Source organism: Gouania willdenowi, chromosome 1, assembly GCF_900634775.1.
Source record: "Gouania willdenowi chromosome 1, fGouWil2.1, whole genome shotgun sequence".
Taxonomy (NCBI): domain Eukaryota; kingdom Metazoa; phylum Chordata; class Actinopteri; order Blenniiformes; family Gobiesocidae; genus Gouania; species Gouania willdenowi.
In genome coordinates, this window is record NC_041044.1 from 35,777,230 (window position 1) to 35,796,502 (window position 19,273).

Here is a 19,273-nt window from a genome sequence, read left to right on the forward strand (position 1 = left end):
TAACGTCAGATTACAGCCAAACACAGCTCCCACACCTTATAATTTAATATTTATTAATTGATTTTTTTACATCAGGGAAAATGTTCATTAATCAACAGAAACAACTGTAAATAAGACAATGAGCTTGAGACTAAATTATTAATTTGTCATCCTGAATACATATGATAGATCAGTGTTTCTCAAATGGGGGTACGCAATGGCACGACAGGGGGCACTACAAAGAGAGAGAGAGAGTGGAAAATCAACAAAATGAAAGCAATGAAAATATGGTGTTTAATAATGTTTATTTTTAGTAAAAAGAAAAGAGCATGAGGTCAATTCTCTTCGTAAAGTTATCACATACTCTTACTTGGAGCTGGGACAATATACTTTATATTATGAAACATTACCTGTATTATTTTTGATATGGTGCAGTTATATAAAACTTAACACACATGGACAAATTTATCTGAATAGAACCATAAGCCTTAAGGCTTTAAAACTCCAAAAACCAATGGCTGCAAATGATTATAAATATTACCTGAATCTATAAAACCAGCGATTCTCAACTGGTCACTCAGGACCCAAAAGCGGGTCACAGACCTGTACTGGGTAGGTCGTGGACAGCTGGTCAAAAATAAATACTTAATGTCTCTCATATTGGACTTGTCTTTTATTTTGAAAGAAACTCTTCTTTTGACGGGCATGCTGTGGAATGTATGTTGCACAGAAAAATATATAGAAGCATGTTTTAAAAAAAGATTACATGTGTTTTCTTGAAAAACTAAATTTGGTTGGTAGAATTCTAAAAAAAAAAAAAGAAGAGAAAAGTGCATTGCGTTTTAATGACTGTGGAAAAATGTGGGTCCCAGGGTGAGACCAGTTGAGAACCCCTGTATTAGACGATCCATTAGATAAGGCACAGCTATACACACAGTAATCCCTTGTAAGAAAACAAACCAGATTGTGGTAGGAATCAATAGTTAAAACAAAGTCAAATCACTATTTAAAAATGGAAGCAGTTTTTTTCCACCGAAAACACGACACCACGCAGACGAAACCATTTGGTTTTCACTGATGTTTTATTCTTTTTTGATGTGAAAGAGAAACTTCTTATTCCATGACTGCACTTTACGGCATTATATTCATATACGTATATATAAAAAAAAGCAGTTTGAGCCGTTTTCACGTTACAAAATTAATCCCAGATCGAGTGATTATCAATATACTTGCACTTTAAAGAGGCTGCCTATAAACAACACTCCTTTCACAGTCATCGCAGGCCACATTAACCCCGTTATGGTACACCATTGTCAGCTTTAATCAGATCAATGGGGGAAACCAGTCAGTGGCGACACCTGATAATAAGCATGGTGAAATATACTTTAGTAAATATACACTTGCATTAGCCGCGTGTACAAACATGGCATAATGCAGGAATATTTTGGCCTAAATACGACCATCTCTGGCAAATTAAAAGTTGTTTAATCGAGACTTAATCAGTGGAAGGTGGAGAAATTTTGTAGAGATTTTGCTTCTACAGCCTCGCACACCAGTACTTGTGTTCATACATGTTTGACAGAGAGGTAGCGCGTATGGTCGAGGCCCTCCTCAGCTCCATCAACTACCAGACTAGTCACTAAAAATTACAACAGCATGAATGAAAACGACAAACCACAGCCAAAGAGTAATATTCAGGGTGTACAGGTGAACAGAAACCTTGGTATTCTTTCCCCAGTACGTGAAAGGAAATGATATGCAGCGGTTCCAACATCCGCTGAGTTGCTACATACGTCTGAACTTTCATCTAAAAAAAGTGACAAGATGAAACTGTACAAAAGTGGAGTTTTCTTCTTATTCTTTTTTTTTTTTAAATATGCAAGCGTACAACCTGCCAGGCATCTTTGCGAGTTGTGGTTGAATGAGTGACACAGGTGATGATGATGAGAATGGTGAGTGAAAGCGAGGTGAGTTTACATTAAAGCATTTCTAAACGGCGTGTAAGTGTAATCTTTGCTGTAAATCTGCTGGTTTCTGGACTGGATTGTGAAAATGTGCAGAAAAGTTTAAAGTTGTGCATGTGTTTAAAAGTTGTCTGTGAATCCCAGTAAATTTAAAATGTGTCTGGATTAGGGATAAAACATTAATGGTACATTAGCTTGCGAATTTTGAGAATATTAAAAATTAGGAACATTTCAGGGACGTATTTATTGGAATCAACAAAAATTTGAAAAATGTCTTGGAATTTTCAAAGTTTGAGACTTTCCATGGGAATTAACAGGAAAAAACTAGGAATTTACTAAATTTGGCCCTTAAGAGGGATGTTAAATATAGTTCTCAACCTATATTTTGGCATTATCTAAAATATCAGCATCAATTATTTAAAATTACCCCCAGTTCATGGTAAATTTCCAGCCCTTTGCAACCCTAATCTGGAAGTATATTTGGATGATTTCTAGCTTGTTGACTGTATTCCAGCTCTGAGATTATATTTTTATCAGACATTCTACCAAACTAAGTGGACATTCCTGTTTTTAATCATTTAAAATCAAAATTCCTAAATTAGGGAATATGGTATATTCCCTTAGCTCATGATAATATTTAAAGTTATTTAATTTTCACTATCCTATATTTATTAGAAAACATTTTTTTTTTTTTTTTAAATAACTCATTTCCAAGATGGAATCAGTGAATGTTTCCAATTATGGCATAAAAATAGTGTAGGAACTTTAGTTCTGATAATTCCCAGTTTTAAAAGGTGATGAACTGAAAACCTTTAGGGTTTAATTTGAATGTTTAGGTGGAATAAACGAAATAAATGCATCCAGTGGTTAACATGTGAACACGTTCTGAACACATTTAGCGTGAGGGAGTTGAATCCCAGATGAAAGAATTGAATAATGTACGTTTTTGATTCAAACATTTCAGTTTAAGCTTCTGCTTCCAACCTTAAAACAATGTATCCAGGGTAATGAAAAGCCAACTGTGGCCGTTTTTTTTTTTTTTTTAAATACACAAAGTGTCCACAGAGCCCACAATTAGAGGGTAGAGGCTGGGGGGTCGTCTTGTAATTCAAAGGTTGTGGGTTTGAACCCAGGATTTCACCTGTCCATGTGTTGAATTATGAAACCTAACATTGAGCTCAGGTAAACTGGAAAGCCTAAATAAGCTGCGAGAGTTAATGGGAAAGTAGACTGTGGGGGGTGGACTGGTGCCCTGTTTAAGATGTACACTGCCTTGTTTCTGATGTGGAATGAGATTAACACAGTAGACTCCTGTAGGGGTGCAAAACATGAATGAATGAAATATAGAGACAATAAAGTCCTTCTTTTGTGAACTGTTCCTTTAACCTTTAGCCACAAACTTATATAAACTTAGAGTATAAATGACAACTTCTGAGTTTCCATGTGTTCCATCTTCATATAACAGGAATGAACACGTAAACCGACCAGCTCTAACTACTGACAGGTGAGGTAGATAACACTAATTATCGATTCATAATGGATGAGTTCTTTAAATAGCAATAAAACAATACATCTTCAAAGGTTTGTCGTGTAAATTTGACATTTGACCAGATTGTGATCACTGTACGACAACAACACTGCAGCTTCTGGTGTGAATTCTGCTCTACATTGGTCAGATTGGACCTTTAAGTGCTCCAATAAAGGGAAATGAACATCTGACAGCAGGTGACAGGGTTGGGGTCAATTATAATTAATAATGAATTACAATTGTGGCATTATTTAAATTGTAATTGAAAAAAACTGCTTTTGTTTAAATCGTAATTGACATCAGAAAATTTACTTTTTAATAGTAATTGACATGGAAATCCTATAAAGATTGTCAATTATATTTGAGAACCATGTTACAGTTCTATGGCGTACACATCATGTAATGATCATGAAAATATGCTTCATATTAAGTTAACCTGTCACTTTTGTTGAGGATCATTTAAAAACATTAAAAAAATTAATTGACGGCTATACCGACAGTAAAAAAAAAAGGCTGAAACGATCACACCAAAAACATCAAAACCTATATTTTCATTGATTAGGAAGCCTAACAAGGTAACGCAGAGATGAAAAACTAATTATTGTACATTCTAAAGCTGATTTATCATAATAGATGCTAACAGAAAGCTAACACGAGAAGAAGGCTACGCTTTATGGGGGTTTATTTATATCAAGCTCTCTAATTGTACTTGAAATTTAATAATTAACGTAATTGTAATTGACTTTCAGCAGAAAAATTACAATTGTAAATTGAATTGTAATTGGAAAAATGCCAGTCCCTGTAATAATCATTGAGTTGTAATTGACCCCAACCCTGGCAGATCATTATGTTGTGCTCAATGAAAAGAGGAAAACAGGAAATGATGTGTGAAGGGTATTTCAGAGGCTGCAGCTGATTAATGACGACTAATTCCACTTGTTTTTGTTCGAAGATTCAACATTTAAATATTTCGTCTCCCACCACTGAGATTGTATATGGGCTAGAAATGGAGATACGTCTTTTCTGCACAAAACAGAGCAAATTAAATGTTAATATAACATTTTCGATGGCAGAGTTTAATCCAATAACAACACGTTGGGTCACAATAGTCGTACCTTTTAGTAGCAGGAGTTAGTTTTCTACATATGTACACACTACTGGCAAGAATATAAAATATCATATTTACAAGTGGATAGCAGCATTTTAGAGACTACTTTACAAATAAAGAATCACTTCCATTTTGATCTTGTTTGATTCCTTTGGGTCATCTCCTCTGTGATCACTCATAGAATTAGTTTTGCCGAATATGATTGAAGTTGTTTGAGTTCAGCTGAGCTTCTTCTCTTGTTCAAAACCTGGCCACAGAAACACTTAAAAAATGAGATAATGTGGAAAAGGAAACAGGCGTGTGTCTGTTTGACTCCCTGCTGTAACATTTGGAACATTTGCGTGTTTGTGAGAGACAACCAACAACCAACAGTGATTTAAAACCTAAAGTGAACCATGATGAGTGTCCTGTTATGAAATGAGTGTCTCTTAGCGTGTTGGGGTGATGCGTGTGGCGGGTGTGGCTTAGAGGGCCGTGAGGCGCCCGGTGAGCGCCGCCTGGAGCTCAGAGGGGAGGAAGACTCCCAGCTCTGTGATGATGCCGCCTGTGATGAGCTGGTGAGGGGTGACGTCGAACGCTGGGTTCCACACTTCAATACCTGCAGAACAGAGGACGGATCATCAACTTTAACACGCGTTTCCCATCATCTTAAATGGAGATCAGCAAAGGTCTGTGACAATATCAAGTTTAAAGGGTTAGGGCTGCCAACTTTGGTCATTTAGTCGACTAATTGGTCAATGCCATCGTGGTCGACCAAGACATTCATTGGTCGACCAGCAATGGTATTAGTTTCAATACCATTTAAAAAAGAAAAAAAAATGCAATGCACTTATATAGGTGATAAGGATTAAATATCAAATATAATTTATTCAATGCCTAAACATGATTCTATGTCCAACAACAGCTGTGTGTGTGAGTGCTGGCTGCAAAAAAAAAAAAAAAAAAAAATCAGAACAGAGGGAACAAGCATCCACTATTGAATCAACCTTTTTTCTGTACAAGAACATGAATTATCCTTATATTTGATAAGTGGATTTTGTAAATAGATCCACTGCTGTCTCTGGCGCCGCGGGGCACTCTGCGCACCTGTGTTTGACGTGCGTTTGTTTCCCTGTGCGCTGATCTGATGTTAACATCCTCTACACCTGCTCATTCATTCTCCATTTTTTTTTTTGGTCGACTAATTACTACATGTGCCATAGTCTTGGTCAACCAACCATTTCCTTGGTTGAGTACAACCCTAGTTAGGGCTGTCACTTTAACACGTTAATTGTGATTAATTAATTACGGGAAAAATGAACGCGCTAAAAAAATAACACTGTTAATATTATTATTATTTTACCACTCCAAACAGTGCGGAACCTTATTATTTCAAGAGTTCCTGGTATACCCATAATACACAATAACAGGACGGGAGACTGTCGAGCTGCTCAGCTTCGTTTGTGTTCGTTTTGGCTTTTAAAAATACCAGGATGGAAAACTAAAGCAAATTGTGCAAGAAAGAGTTGCCTTATCACCAGAGCTTTGCAGCCTTCACTATCATCTGTATGTAGCGGCTAGCACAGACAGCTAGCACGGACACTCGGACAGTGCTATCTGCTACATGGTGCAAGCACGCCATGTCTGACAAATGAACAAACTCACTGGATAAATATTATTATCTGAAGGAGAGAGAAAGGTTGGTGTCAGAAAAGTGTTCTCACTGTTTATGATGTGCTATCTTCTCTTACCTGGGGCGGCGATGGGGATTCCGTTTATACTGGTGAGCTCCTCGGGGGGGCGCACCTCGATGATGATGTCGCGGCCGCTCTCCAGGCTCAAGTCGCACGACGTGCTGGGTGCGGCCACGTAAAAAGGGATCCCGTGGTACTTTGCTGCGATCGCCAGCTGATACGTCCCCACCTTGTTGGCTGTGTCGCCATTGGCAACCACCCTGTCTGCTCCCACCACCACCGCTGTACGGGAACAACGGAAACATGGAAAGTAAAGATTAGTGATCAAGCAAGAGGAATTTTCTTCTAACGCATTAGATAACTCCTGAATCATACATTTCTCGTCAAATAATAATAAATTTGGACTTAAAATAAACCCTTGCATATTAAACGAAAGGGAATCTATTTAAATCTATGAACAAAAAAATGCCATTGATACGTTATTAAATTTTGTTTTGTTCTCAAGAATGTTTTAAAGGAAAATTTCACAAAAGACATGGGAACAATCAAAACGTATAGTTCATAAACTAAAACATCTATTTTCACTATATTTACAGAAAAAAACGTATTTTCCAGCATATAGGACGCCTTTTTTTTTTAATTAAACGTTGACGGTGTGATTTTTTACAGTCAGTCGTTCACATGTGTCTAGTGAAAGCGTCTGTTGGAGGCAGATTATATTCAATCATAAACAGTCACTACTACAACAGAAAGACTGAGCACTGTAACAGACACTGAACATCACAGTGAACTGAACGTTTAAATACGAGCTTTGGGTAATGTATGAAAAGTGAAAGCACAAACAGCTTTATTAACAAGACAGATGGTTCAAAATGCTGCAGCACGTGTACTGACTAAAACTAGGAGAAGAGATCACATTACTCCTGTATTAGCCTCTCTGCATTGGCTTCCCATAAAATATAGAATAGAATTCAAGATTCTTCTTCTCACTTATAAAGCCCTAAATGGACAGGCACCAGTCTATCTCAAGGAGCTTGTAGTGCCATACAATCCCCCCAGAACACTACGCTCTCAAAATGCTGGACTACTCGTTGTTCCATTCGTCTCTAAAAGTAGTATAGGAGGAAGAGCTTTCAGTTATCAGGCCCCACTTCTCTGGAACCATCTACCAACCACGGTTCGGGGGGCAGACACCCTCTCTACCTTTAAGGTTAGGCTCAAAACATTCCTCTTTGGTAAAGCTTTTAGTTAGGAACCAGCTCATAGCTCATAATTAAGATGCAATAGGCATAGACTGCCGGGCGGGTCTGGCATGCTCGGTTGGAGAGAGGTTGAAGAGGGCGTTAAGAGAGAGGTCATTTAGGTTAGAGAGGGACCGGAGAGGGTCCCATTCCTCTCTCAAACACTCCCTCTATGTCTGCTTCTTCCCTTGTGTGTTTGCTCCTGTACTCCTTCTGGCTTTTGTCTTGCAGGTCCGTGGGATCCTCAGTGGGGAGTTACAGAGACTCAGCGGCTCTGTCTCCACCCTTTCCTCTGCACACACCCAACACAGCATAACGTGGATGGCTGTTCATCATAGGAATGGGATCCACACAAGGTTCCTGCTGCTTAACAGAAGGTTTTCCTTGCCGCCATGATGTGGGTGTGGGATACATATGTATGTGTATATACGTATATATGCATATGTGTGTATCCATAAAATGAAGAGTCCGTCCTTAAGACTGCTCTACTGTAAAGTGCCTTGAGATACCATTGGTTATGATTTGGCGCTATACAAATAAAGATTGATTGATTGATTGATCATGCTCCGTATGCAGGACGTTGTCCGGGTAGAGGGAGAGAGTGACAGTTGAAGTCATATATCTGTTGAATAAATGTTTTTATTTTCTATGCCTGAAATAAGACGTTTGCTTAAATAAAAAACAAATAGCGGGAATAAATGAAAGTTTCTGGAGCGGGGAGTGATGCTGGCACGTATGCATTCAAAGTAAGAGTGTATAAAAAGTACAATAATGTTTAAAATGTAACATATCTCAGCCAGTTTTTAATAGGATTTAATGAACAGCATAAAGTTGTCAAATCACCACGTTGAGTTTGTTCAGAAGCAATCGTGTCCGACTCAGCGTCCGGACTCGACGTGATCACTCCTAGGGCGATAGTGCACGGTAAAAAAACGGACAGAGGGAGCGTGTATTATTAGTCTGGATGCAGAACAAAAGTGACCATGAAAAGCTGTAAATGGACTGATATGGAGACGTGGGGCAGGGAGGAGGAGACTTCATGTGGAAATGGAAACCTCTGTTAACTGGAGTACATCAGCACGCCAACCTGCCGGTTCTGATTGGCCGAGTCGTTTGAAGGGCACCATGATCAGCCAATAAAGTGCTGCCTATGTGACGGTGCGGCCTTTATGTGGATTATTGTTGGTAAATTGCAAAAATATTGGAATGCGGTCAATATTATAGCCTGGATAATGTGGTAATTAATAGATCTGTTCTGCAAACTGAATTTAATCTCTGAAACTCTAACAGTCTCTTTTGTGCTTTGCTTTTTTCACATTCTGTGCAGCGACCGTTTTATATTCTTTATCCTTTTTAGGTCACACAGATGGAAACAAAGGTATCTTTTTTATCTGTGAAGGAAGTCTACAGCTGCGTCACATTCAAAGTTTTTTGGTTGACTTGGCACATAGTGGCTTTGGCACACGTTAAAGGGGCGGGGCTATGTTATTGGAGAACTTACCGAGTCAAATCGTCTTATTGGCCTGATAACACAATGATGAGATTTGCCTAAAAGGTTATTAGACTGATAATTATCATGTTTCCCTCGTTTGGATAAAATAAAAATAGCGATTTCTCACCTGTGATGTTCATTTCTCTCATGGTGAGGGCAGCCATGCTGTCAGTAATGAGCGTAGCAGGGATTCCTTCAGCGACGGCCTCATATGCAGTCAGTCTGGATCCCTGGTTGTACGGCCTCGTCTCTGTGCAGTAGACGCGCTTCAGCCTGCCCAGTGAGTGTAGGCTTCTCACCACCCCTACACACACACACACACATTAATACAGATGCACCTCAATAAATATACAACTAATCCCCTGTGAGAGCACCACCGATCTCACCCAGGGCGGTTCCATATCCAGCTGTGGCCAGCGAGCCCGTGTTGCAGTGTGTGAGGATTGTCACCGAGTCCCTGGGGACGCCCGACAGGATGTGCTGAGCTCCATAGTTACCGATCTTCTTGTTGTCATTGACGTCGCGCTCCAGCATGTCTTCGATCCAGGCGATTACACTGCAGGAGGAAGGGGATTAAGAAAAGGCTTCCTTTGTCCCAATTATATCTGTAATCGTGTAACTGATAATTAATTACAATTATGGCTTAATTGTAATTTAAAAAATCTGTTGCTGTCATAATCATATATAAGTTTAGATAATTGACTTTGTATTTGTCATGAAAATGCCATAAAAAATGTCAATTATACTTTAACGCTAAACTGAGGAATATGTGGTTAACAATAATTAAAATATGTTACATATCAAGCTTTCCCACATTTTAATACTTTAGAAAAAATTAATCCAGGGCTACGCCAACACAATAAAGGCTCAGGCACCCACACCAAAATATTAAAACCTATATTTTTTTATTGATTAGGAACCTAAAAAGGTAACCAATAGATAGGAAATAAAATAGATATATATTTGTTTCTAAATCCCACCCCTAACCCAGTTCTCTCTTGTCATTTGCAGATGTGTTTTTCTTTCTGCTGTTGTTTTTCCTCATTTATTAATGTCCTACACTTTACATATTGCACTAAAATCCTATGTTAGTATTTAATTTTGTTCTTATACTGTGTTGCTGCAAATGTGTATTTCCCCTCTGGGGATCAATAAAGGTGTTTTCTATTCTGTTCTATTCTACTGCATTTGATTTAGGACTCATTATCAATTGAGATGCTAACAGGAAGCTAACACAAGAGGAAGCTCAACTTTTATTAGGTTATTTATTATTTCAGGCTCACTAAATGTGATCAATTGTAATTGAACTTTAGTAATTGAGAACATGAGGCATTTGGAGTTTAACTAAAAAACGTCCAATTGGTCAAAGCAGACATTAGTTCTCCTTTCCAAAATCGTTCAGCCTTAATAGGTACTGTATGTAATTTCCTCCATATGATAAATGTCTTGGACTTTTATATCATAAGTTGGGGGGTCCGGTTTTAACCACCTTAAAGTAATACACTTGAGGGCTGCTGTGAGCAGTATATTCAGCAGATATTTCCTCCCTCTATCATTTATGCCGTTGGGTGTTACGCCTAGAAGCACTTTCTATACTTGAAATACTTTTCTCCAGAATAATACACTCAACTTGGGACATGCTCAGAATATGTGAGTGTGGTTAACCACATGTGTCCCACACTTCCTCCAACAGAAGCTAGGACGTGTTTGTGCCATTTTCAACATTATTTCTGGAGTTCTACAGAAACAAAGCTCGTTTTTAATCTACCTTTCTTTGAGTGGCTCCGGGTTCTTCTCCATGCTCTCATTCTCAGCGAACTCCATCAGCTCGCGGGCGGCTCGGCCCATGTTGACGGCAGTGGGTCGGGCTGAGGTCAGGTGACACAGCGACTCCCTGATGAAGGTGACGGGGTCGTCGCCCCCGGCGCCGGCCCGCAGCTCCACCGCCAGGCTGAGGCAGCCCACGATGGCGATGGCCGGTGCCCCACGAACCTGAAGGAGAGCAGGAACAACAGTTATTTATGCTCTTTCAATCAATCTCAATCAATCAATCTTTATTTGTATAGCGCCAAATCATAACCAATGGTATCTCAAGGCACTTTACAGTAGAGCAGTCTTAAGGACGGACTCTTCATTTTATGGATACACACATATGCATATATACGTATATACACATACATATGTATCCCACACCCAACATGAATTCATCATGGCGGCAAGGAAAACCTTCTGTTAAGCAGCAGGAACCTTGTGTGGATCCCATTCCTATGATGAACAGCCATCCACGTTATGCTGTGTTGGGTGTGTGCAGAGGAAAGGGTGGAGACAGAGCCGCTGAGTCTCTGTAACTCCACACTGAGGATCCCACGGACCTGCAAGACAAAAGCCAGAAGGAGTACAGGAGCAAACACACAAGGGAGTAAGCAGACATAGAGGGAGTGTTTGAAAGAGGAATGGGACCCTCTCCGGTCCCTCTCTAACCTAAATGACCTCTCTCTTAACGCCCTCTCCAACCTCTCTCCAACCGAGCATGCCAGACCCCCCCCCCGGCAGTCTATGCCTATTGCATCTTAATTATGAGCTATGAGCTGGTTCCTAACTAAAAGCTTTATCAAAGAGGAATGTTTTGAGCCTAACCTTAAAGGTAGAGAGGGTGTCTGCCCCCCGAACCGTGGTTGGTAGATGGTTCCAGAGAAGTGGGGCCTGATAACTGAAAGCTCTTCCTCCTATACTACTTTTAGAGATGAATGGAACAACGAGTAGTCCAGCATTTTGAGAGCGTAGTGTTCTGGGGGGATTGTATGGCACTACAAGCTCCTTGAGATAGACTGGTGCCTGTCCATTTAGGGCTTTATAAGTGAGAAGAAGAATCTTGAATTCTATTCTATATTTTATGGGAAGCCAATGCAGAGAGGCTAATACAGGAGTAATGTGATCTCTTCTCCTAGTTTTAGTCAGTACACGTGCTGCAGCATTTTGAACCAGCTGAAGTGTCTTAAGCGACTTGCTCGGGCAGCCTGCTAAAAGAGAATTACAATAATCCAGTCTAGAGGTAACAAAAGCATGGACTAGTTTTTCGGCGTCGCCCTGAGACAGGATAGATCTGATTTTAGCAATGTTACGGAGATGAAAGAAGGCAGTTCTTGAAGTTTGTTTTATGTGAGAGTTGAAGGATAAGTCCTGATCAAATAGAACCCCAAGGTTTCTAACAGTTGTGCTTTGTGCCAGAGTAATGCCATCTAGGGCAGTTAGGCTAGCATAGGTTTCTCTAAGGTGTCGCGGGCCCAGTACAATGACCTCAGTCTTGTCTGAGTTGAGAAGAAGAAAATTTTGGTCCATCCAGGCCCTAATGTCCTTTAGACAGGCCTCAAGTTTAGATAGCTGATTTGTCTCACCTGACTTCATTGATACATACAGTTGGGTATCATCAGCATAGCAGTGGAAGTTAACAGAGTATTTTCTCATAACATTACCAAGGGGGATCATATAGATACAGAAGAGGATTGGACCTAGCACAGAGCCCTGAGGAACCCCGTAGCTTACTTTAGTGTACACAGAAGACTTATTATTCACGTGTACAAACTGGTACCTATCAGATAGGTAGGACTTAAACCAGTTTAGGGCAGTCCCTGTGATTCCAAGTAATTCCTCTAATCTCTCTAGTAGAATATAGTGATCTATAGTGTCAAAAGCTGCACTAAGATCTAATAAAACCAGGACTGAGAGTCGTCCTTCATCTGAAGCCCAGAGTAGATCATTAGTTACTTTAACTAAAGCAGTCTCTGTGCTGTGTTGAGCTCTAAAGCCTGACTGGAAGTCCTCGAACAGGCTGTTGTTTTGAAGAAATTCACAGAGCTGAGCTGCCACAACTTTCTCAAGAATCTTTGAAGTAAAAGGAAGATTAGATATAGGCCTGTAGTTTGCTAAAGTGCTGGAATCAAGAGTAGGTTTTTTGAGAAGGGGTTTGATTACAGCTACTTTAAAGGACTGTGGCACGTAGCCTATTGATAGAGATATATTTATTGTCTCCAACAAAGATGGGCAGACTAGGGGAATAACTTCTTTAAACAGCTTAGTTGGGATCGGATCTGAAAGGCAGGTCGATGGTTTGGAGGATGAAATAATAGAGTTAAGTTCCTGAAGTCCTATATGTGTGAAACAGTTTAGGTTAGGCCTATTTACATTTAATGGTACAGCAGGCCCAGGTGAAGGCAGGGAGTGGCTAATTTTATCTCTAATCTTGTGAATTTTATCGTTAAAAAATGTCATAAAGTCCTCACAGCTGAGGGCTAGAGGAATCATGGGCTCAATAGAGCTCTGACTTTGTGTTAGCCTGGCTACAGTGCTGAAAAGGTACCTCGGATTATTTTTATTTTCTTCAATTAGTGAGGAATAGTATGTAGATCGACTATGTCGTAAGGCTGTCATGTATTTACTATGGCTTTCTTGCCAAAGTATTCGTGACTCCTCTGTTTTATTGGAGCGCCACATTCTCTCTAATTTACGGGTTGTTTGTTTGAGTGTGTGAGTTTCAGAGCTAAACCACGGAGCTTTCCTCTGACGTTTAATAGTTTTTTCCCTCAATGGGGCAATTGAGTCCAAGGTGGATTTTAGTAGACTAGCAGAGCTATCGACAAGCAGATCCAGTTGAGAGGGGTTATAATTAATATCATAGTTATTTATTGGATGGTGCACTGAGTTTAAGGCAGCAGGAATGGCCTCTTTAAATTTAGCCACAGCACTGTTGGATAGATTTCTACTTGTAACTATTTTATTGCACAGTGCGAGATCCTCTAGGATAATGTTAAAAGATATTAAAAAGTGATCTGATAGCAGAGGATTTTCAGGGTAGACTTTTAGTTCATTAATATCAAGGCCATATGTTAGAACAAGATCAAGAGTATGATTTAAACGATGAGTAGCTTCATTAATAGTTTGAAAAAAGCCAACTGAGTCTATTAGGGACATAAAGGCTGAGCTCAGGCTATCACTATCTTTGTCCACATGGATATTAAAATCTCCTACTATCAGTATTTTATCAGAACTGAGGACTAAGTTTGATATAAACTCAGAGAATTCTGATAGAAATTCAGAATAAGGGCCTGGAGGACGGTAAATTATCGCAAATAAGACTGGCTGGCAGGTTTTTGATTCGATATGAGATAAATTTAGAACCAGGCTTTCAAAGGAAGTGTAACTGGCCTTTGGTTTAGGATAGATTAGGAGAGAGGAATGATAAATAGCTGCTACACCACCTCCACGGCCTATGTCTCGTGGCATATGAGTATTTAAATGACTGGGAGGAGTGGCTTCATTTAAACTAACATATTCATCTTGATACAGCCATGTTTCAGTTAAACAGAATAAATCAAGGTTATTTTCTGAGATAAGGTCATTTACTAGTAGAGATTTGGATCTCAGTGATCTAATATTTAATAGAGCACATCTAATGGTTTTATGTTTTGGTGTTTCTAGATTTGAGATTTTAATTTTTTTCAGATTTTTATAATTGATAGCTCTTTTATTTGATTTTATGTTAAAATCATTGTGAAATATGGGTCGGGGGACTGACACCGTCTCCATAAAATAATATTCATCACCATCACAACAGTTGTCATGGCGATGAACACAGCTATCCTGATAGCAATGGGAGGGAAACTGTCCTAAGGCAAGCGCAGAGGGGCGTGGAGGACTCCCCCTCTGTAACATGGTCTCATTCATGAGATGTCATAACAGAAGCTGTAGCTATCCACCTTAATGCTCCTGCTGCATCTTCTATATGAGTGTGTGCAACTTCCTGTTTGCTAACCGCTCAAATTCTGATAAAGAAAGTGGTCTTTGTTGGGTCTTTATTACCAAACACAGAACAACAACTTTCACTTCCTGCCTTTCAAAACAAGAGCTCAGGTTTTAAGATATACATAAATACAGTATATATATTTTTTTCTTTTTTAAAACAACAACTGGAGCTGAGCCAGATGTTTCCTTTCTCCGTTAAGCCCAATTTTACTCTGCACATTGTATTGTGATTAAATGAGAGAAACACATCACAGCAAATGTTTTTGACCTGAGAATTAGGAATATTGTGACAAATGAGTCAAATTTCATTGATTAATTGATTTTTATTTGTTCTTGGCTGTCTTCCAACATATACATTACAATATAAAGAATAAACATTCATTTAAACAAGCAAAAATAGAACGGGCTAAAGCAGTAACTGCTTATCAGTGCCCATCCACAAGCATGTTTGTGTAGAATATATATATATATATAGTTAATGTCTACTGTAAAGATAGTAATGTTAGTTTCAATTTATTTTTGGTGATTTTAGCTAGAGAGGCTTTTTTAGTTTTTTGTGATGGGGTAGGTGTGTATAAGCTTTAGCTTCAACCTAAACGCTTTCGGCTGATTAGTTAAACAATTGTGTGTTGTTTGTTCTGTTTTGGTTTTTTCTGAAGACTGTTGAAATAAAAAAATCAAATTCAAAATATATCTATGCCAGGGCCAACTAATGCTCTTACAATAATACATTTTAAACAGATTTAGCCCCTGTTTACCCTGTATTTTTAGTTTAAATCTGACAAACTAATGACTTCTCACTATTTAATTATACTAATTTGAGCTTCAACCCAGATTATCTTTCAATAATTTAGCAAATTAGGTTTAGCTGGGGCGACCGTGGCTCAGGTGGTAGAGGGTCGTCTTCTGATCAAGAGGTTGGGGGTTCGATCCCAGTACCTGACTATGTGTCGAAGTGTCCATGGGCAAGACACTGAACCCTAAGTTGCTCCCAGTGGTCGACTAGTGCCTTGCATGGCAGTCCTGTCCCACTGGTGTGTGAATGTGAGAGTGAATGGGTGAATGAGCTGATATGTAAAGCTCTTTGGGACTGCTTCAGTGTGGTTGTAAGGCGCTGTATAAATCTAGTCCATTTACCATTTAATGTGTGTTTAATGTCGGAGAAGATAAATTGTTTGATGTAATCTACTTAAACTCCTGTTTGAGAGGGGGAATGCACTGTACATTCATGCTTCTCAGTAACAGTAAAGAATAAGTGCATAGAACATGACATCGTAGACAACAATATAGAAAGAAAAAAATAAATAAAGAGGCACTGTATAAAGGAAATAAAAAAGGTCATGTGATGTGACTGATCCAAAGGCCACAATATAGGAATATCCTCTCAGCATTATGGACCAATCTGAAGATTAATTCAGTGAACATTGCACATTTTTCTTTCATTTTGTGTTTGTTTTGTAAATTATTAGAGTCTTTATTTGCATGTGTTTGGTCATTTTGCATGTTTTTAAAGTCATTTTGTGTATTTCTGTTGTCACTTTTTTTTGCCATTCTGTGTATTGTTTGTTGTTTTGTATGTTACGAGTCATTTTTTTGTTCTCGATTTGTTTACTTTTCTACTATTATAGCTGTATTCTGAATTTCAAAGTAAATTTGTCCAACTTTGTTGCCCCTGTGTGCAGTCCTTTGTACTTTTGTATATTTTTTGAGTAATTTGGCAGTTTTTAAAAAAATGCTTTTATTGTCATTTTGCGCGTTTGCGGACCACACAAAATTAAACCGAGGGCCGTCAGTTGCCCATGTCTGGTCTAGGTTAAAGAGGTCACAAAGCAGTCAGAATTTTAATCTTTAAATAAATTATTTATCAAATTGAATGAGTGGATAGACTTCTATGTAATATGTACACCTAATGCTGAATGTCGTAAAAAAAATTGATTTAATCAAATTTGTAGATAAAAACAATTTTTATTTTGCAAATTCAATTTTAAAATTTGTATTTATTTTTTTCAAGTTTTTTTTTCTGACTTATTTGCGTTCCGTCCTTGTGGGTTACCGTAGCGCAATGTGAGGATTGTTCTATGCATTTTAACTCTTGAGGACAATCACAGCAATAAAGTTGAAAACTGAATCAAAACTTGGATTTTTCTGTGTTGCGGCCCCCTCTAGGATGTGGGGTCAAGGCTTGAGGGGCCGCAACATAAACAAGACGCCACAGAGAAATCAAAGCTCTATCAAAAGTATTTATTAACAAAATTCTGAAAGTATCCACAGAACAAACTAAAACGGACTGGAGACCATGGCCATACTGAACATAAGTAGGGAGGACACTGGGCCAACCATATACAGGACCGTCGTCCCAGCGTCCACCCTCTAAACGACAAAAATATACAAAAAAGACTAAAACTACCTAAAGACGAAAACAGGACTACCAGAAATCTCCAGTCCAAACTGAAACAAACTTACAAACATCTCCATTGGGGAGCTGAAGAACTCTCCCCACATGTCTGCTGCTGGTCAGTTGTTGTGCCTTACTCCTTCTGGTCCTCTCAGCCCTTTATAAGCTCCTCCTCCCTCCTACCTGATTGCTGATGTGAGTCAGGTGTGTTAGGAGAGAGGCGGACGAGCAGGCTGAGAGGCCATGAGGCACCAGCTGTGACATTCTTTGAAAAAAAATAAATAAATCAGAGATTTTTGGCTAGGCAAAAATCACCCAACCCTAGAATTTACCAAATAAAACCATCAACTTCATTGTTTGTTGTAGTTTTTTTTGTTTGTTTTCGTACAATAAAATTAGATCTTTTCCTGTCAGATTTACAGTTATTTCAAATTATCAATCAAAAAAATGTTCCATATCCTTCCAGGAGTCTGACAGGGTTTGTGCTCACCACCATCTCCATCATCATGATGACATCATCACCCTCCTGCTGCTGATGATGATGGTGATGATGATGATGATGGCACATTCCTTCACTCACAGATCAAACAAGTATCTGCTGCTGATGAGAGTAGCAAGCAAAGCAGCTCTGGAGGATCAACATCTGGTTGACGTTTCCAGCTGTTGTGCACATGAACACTGTGCACGTGCTGAGTGTTTGAGTAGTTTAAGAGCAAAAAACATGGCAGAGGTCACTAATTATTCATCAACCACCCCTCCCTGAGACAGAGGAGGGGGTGGACTCATGAACCCCTGCTATGGGTTCCCCCAAACCAGAATACAGGCCGTGTGCGGACGGAGCACAAAGGAGCGTGCACGGTGAGGAGGGTGAGGGTGTGGGGAACCAGGGGAACCAGGAGCACCCCCACCCTCACCCTCCATCCTCCACATCCACCTACCTTCATGGACTTGATGGCCTCAAAGGCGTCCTGCACCGAGCGGATCTCATCGTAGACCGTCTGGTGTGGCAGCAGCAGCTGGTTGAGGATCTGTAGAGACCCGGTCCGGTAGCGGATCGCTTCCAGCGTCATGACCGACAGACGACGACAGGAAACCGGGAGGAGGAGGAGAAAGGGAGGGGGGAGAGAAAGAAGGGGGGTAGACCGGCTGCACACACACGCGCTTTTCCTACACGTTCGGAGACCTTCGTAGCGGATCTGTGACGGTTCACAGAGTCCGGAACCAGGAGCAGACGCAGATCCTCACAGCGACAGACACCGAACCACGTGTTCACCCGAGCAGGAAGCCCTCTGCTCCGAGGCCACGCCCACCTCCGTTTCGTCGGGTGTTAACCCCCAACAGCGCGCACACACACACACACACTCACACACTCACACACACCCTTTGTCTGGGGGAGATTTCTCGCTCTCAAACCTTATTAGCATAAGACCAAAGAGCTCGCGCTTCCCCCACAGCACAGCACGGACCAGGAGCGGGAAACATCTGAGACATCTTTCATTGTTTCCACACCTTCACACACCTTTTCACTTTACATCATCAATACGCCCTCTGTTGACCTCATTTTAATATTTTACTATATTTACTAATCATTTTATATCTTAACTCAGTGTTTTTCCACCAGGGCAGATGTTGGTGCAGGTCACCTTCATGGTCCACTGGTTCTTCACCTGGACTCAATCAAACCCTATGGGTTCGTCGGTTACAGTTCAGCAGTAATAAAAATGGATTCTGTGATATATCGCGATGTTTCTCCGCGCGATTATCGTATGATCAAAAAAGTCAATTGATTTTTTTTGATCGATTAATTTAATTGGGCTAACATATGCACACTTAAAAAAACACACAATTGAAGAACTTAACATAATTTGTTGTTGGAGCAAAAGTTAAACTTTTTTTAAAACTTAATATGACAGTTAGAAGAAAAAAAAACACCACTTGTTTTTTATATTGGTACTTGAATTACAGTTGATTAGTTACCTGTTACTTGTTCTTGCAAGTTTAAAAAAAAATTAAATAAATTGTATTTCTTACCATTTTGCACTTGTAAAGGGGAAATTTGTAAATATTGATGTCGCAATATATATCGTATTGTTT

General features: G+C 39.5%; 1 protein-coding gene across 2 annotated transcripts; it reads right to left on the reverse strand.

Annotated features, from left to right (window-relative positions):
* Positions 1–1,048: 1,048 nt before the first annotated feature.
* On the reverse strand, positions 1,049–18,660 carry mri1 (methylthioribose-1-phosphate isomerase 1). Of its 2 annotated transcripts, none has more exons than XM_028457061.1 (6): positions 18,118–18,660; positions 10,754–10,977; positions 9,372–9,541; positions 9,113–9,289; positions 6,310–6,534; positions 1,049–5,177 (listed from the first exon to the last, which is right to left on the reverse strand). In XM_028457061.1, the coding sequence occupies exons 1-6, from the start codon at positions 18,247–18,249 to the stop codon at positions 5,044–5,046; spliced, it is 1,062 nt and encodes a 353-aa protein (XP_028312862.1). In that variant the 5' UTR covers positions 18,250–18,660; the 3' UTR covers positions 1,049–5,043. The 2 variants fall into 2 exon arrangements, with proteins under 2 accessions (XP_028312862.1, XP_028312868.1); XM_028457067.1 differs by lacking the exon at positions 18,118–18,660 and adding an exon at positions 17,248–17,329.
* Between the last annotated feature and the right edge of the window lie 613 nt (positions 18,661–19,273).

Excerpts from the sequence above, each read along its gene's own strand:
- mri1 (XM_028457061.1), bottom strand. The coding sequence starts at position 18,249 with ATGACGCTGGAAGCGATCCGCTACCGGACCGGGTCTCTACAGATCCTC. Across the intron at positions 10,978-18,117 it reads AGGCCATCAAGTCCATGAAG|GTTCGTGGGGCACCGGCCAT; the intron begins GTAGGTGGATGT and ends GCTCTCCTTCAG. Across the intron at positions 9,290-9,371 it reads TGGATATGGAACCGCCCTGG|GGGTGGTGAGAAGCCTACAC; the intron begins GTGAGATCGGTG and ends GTGTGTGTGTAG.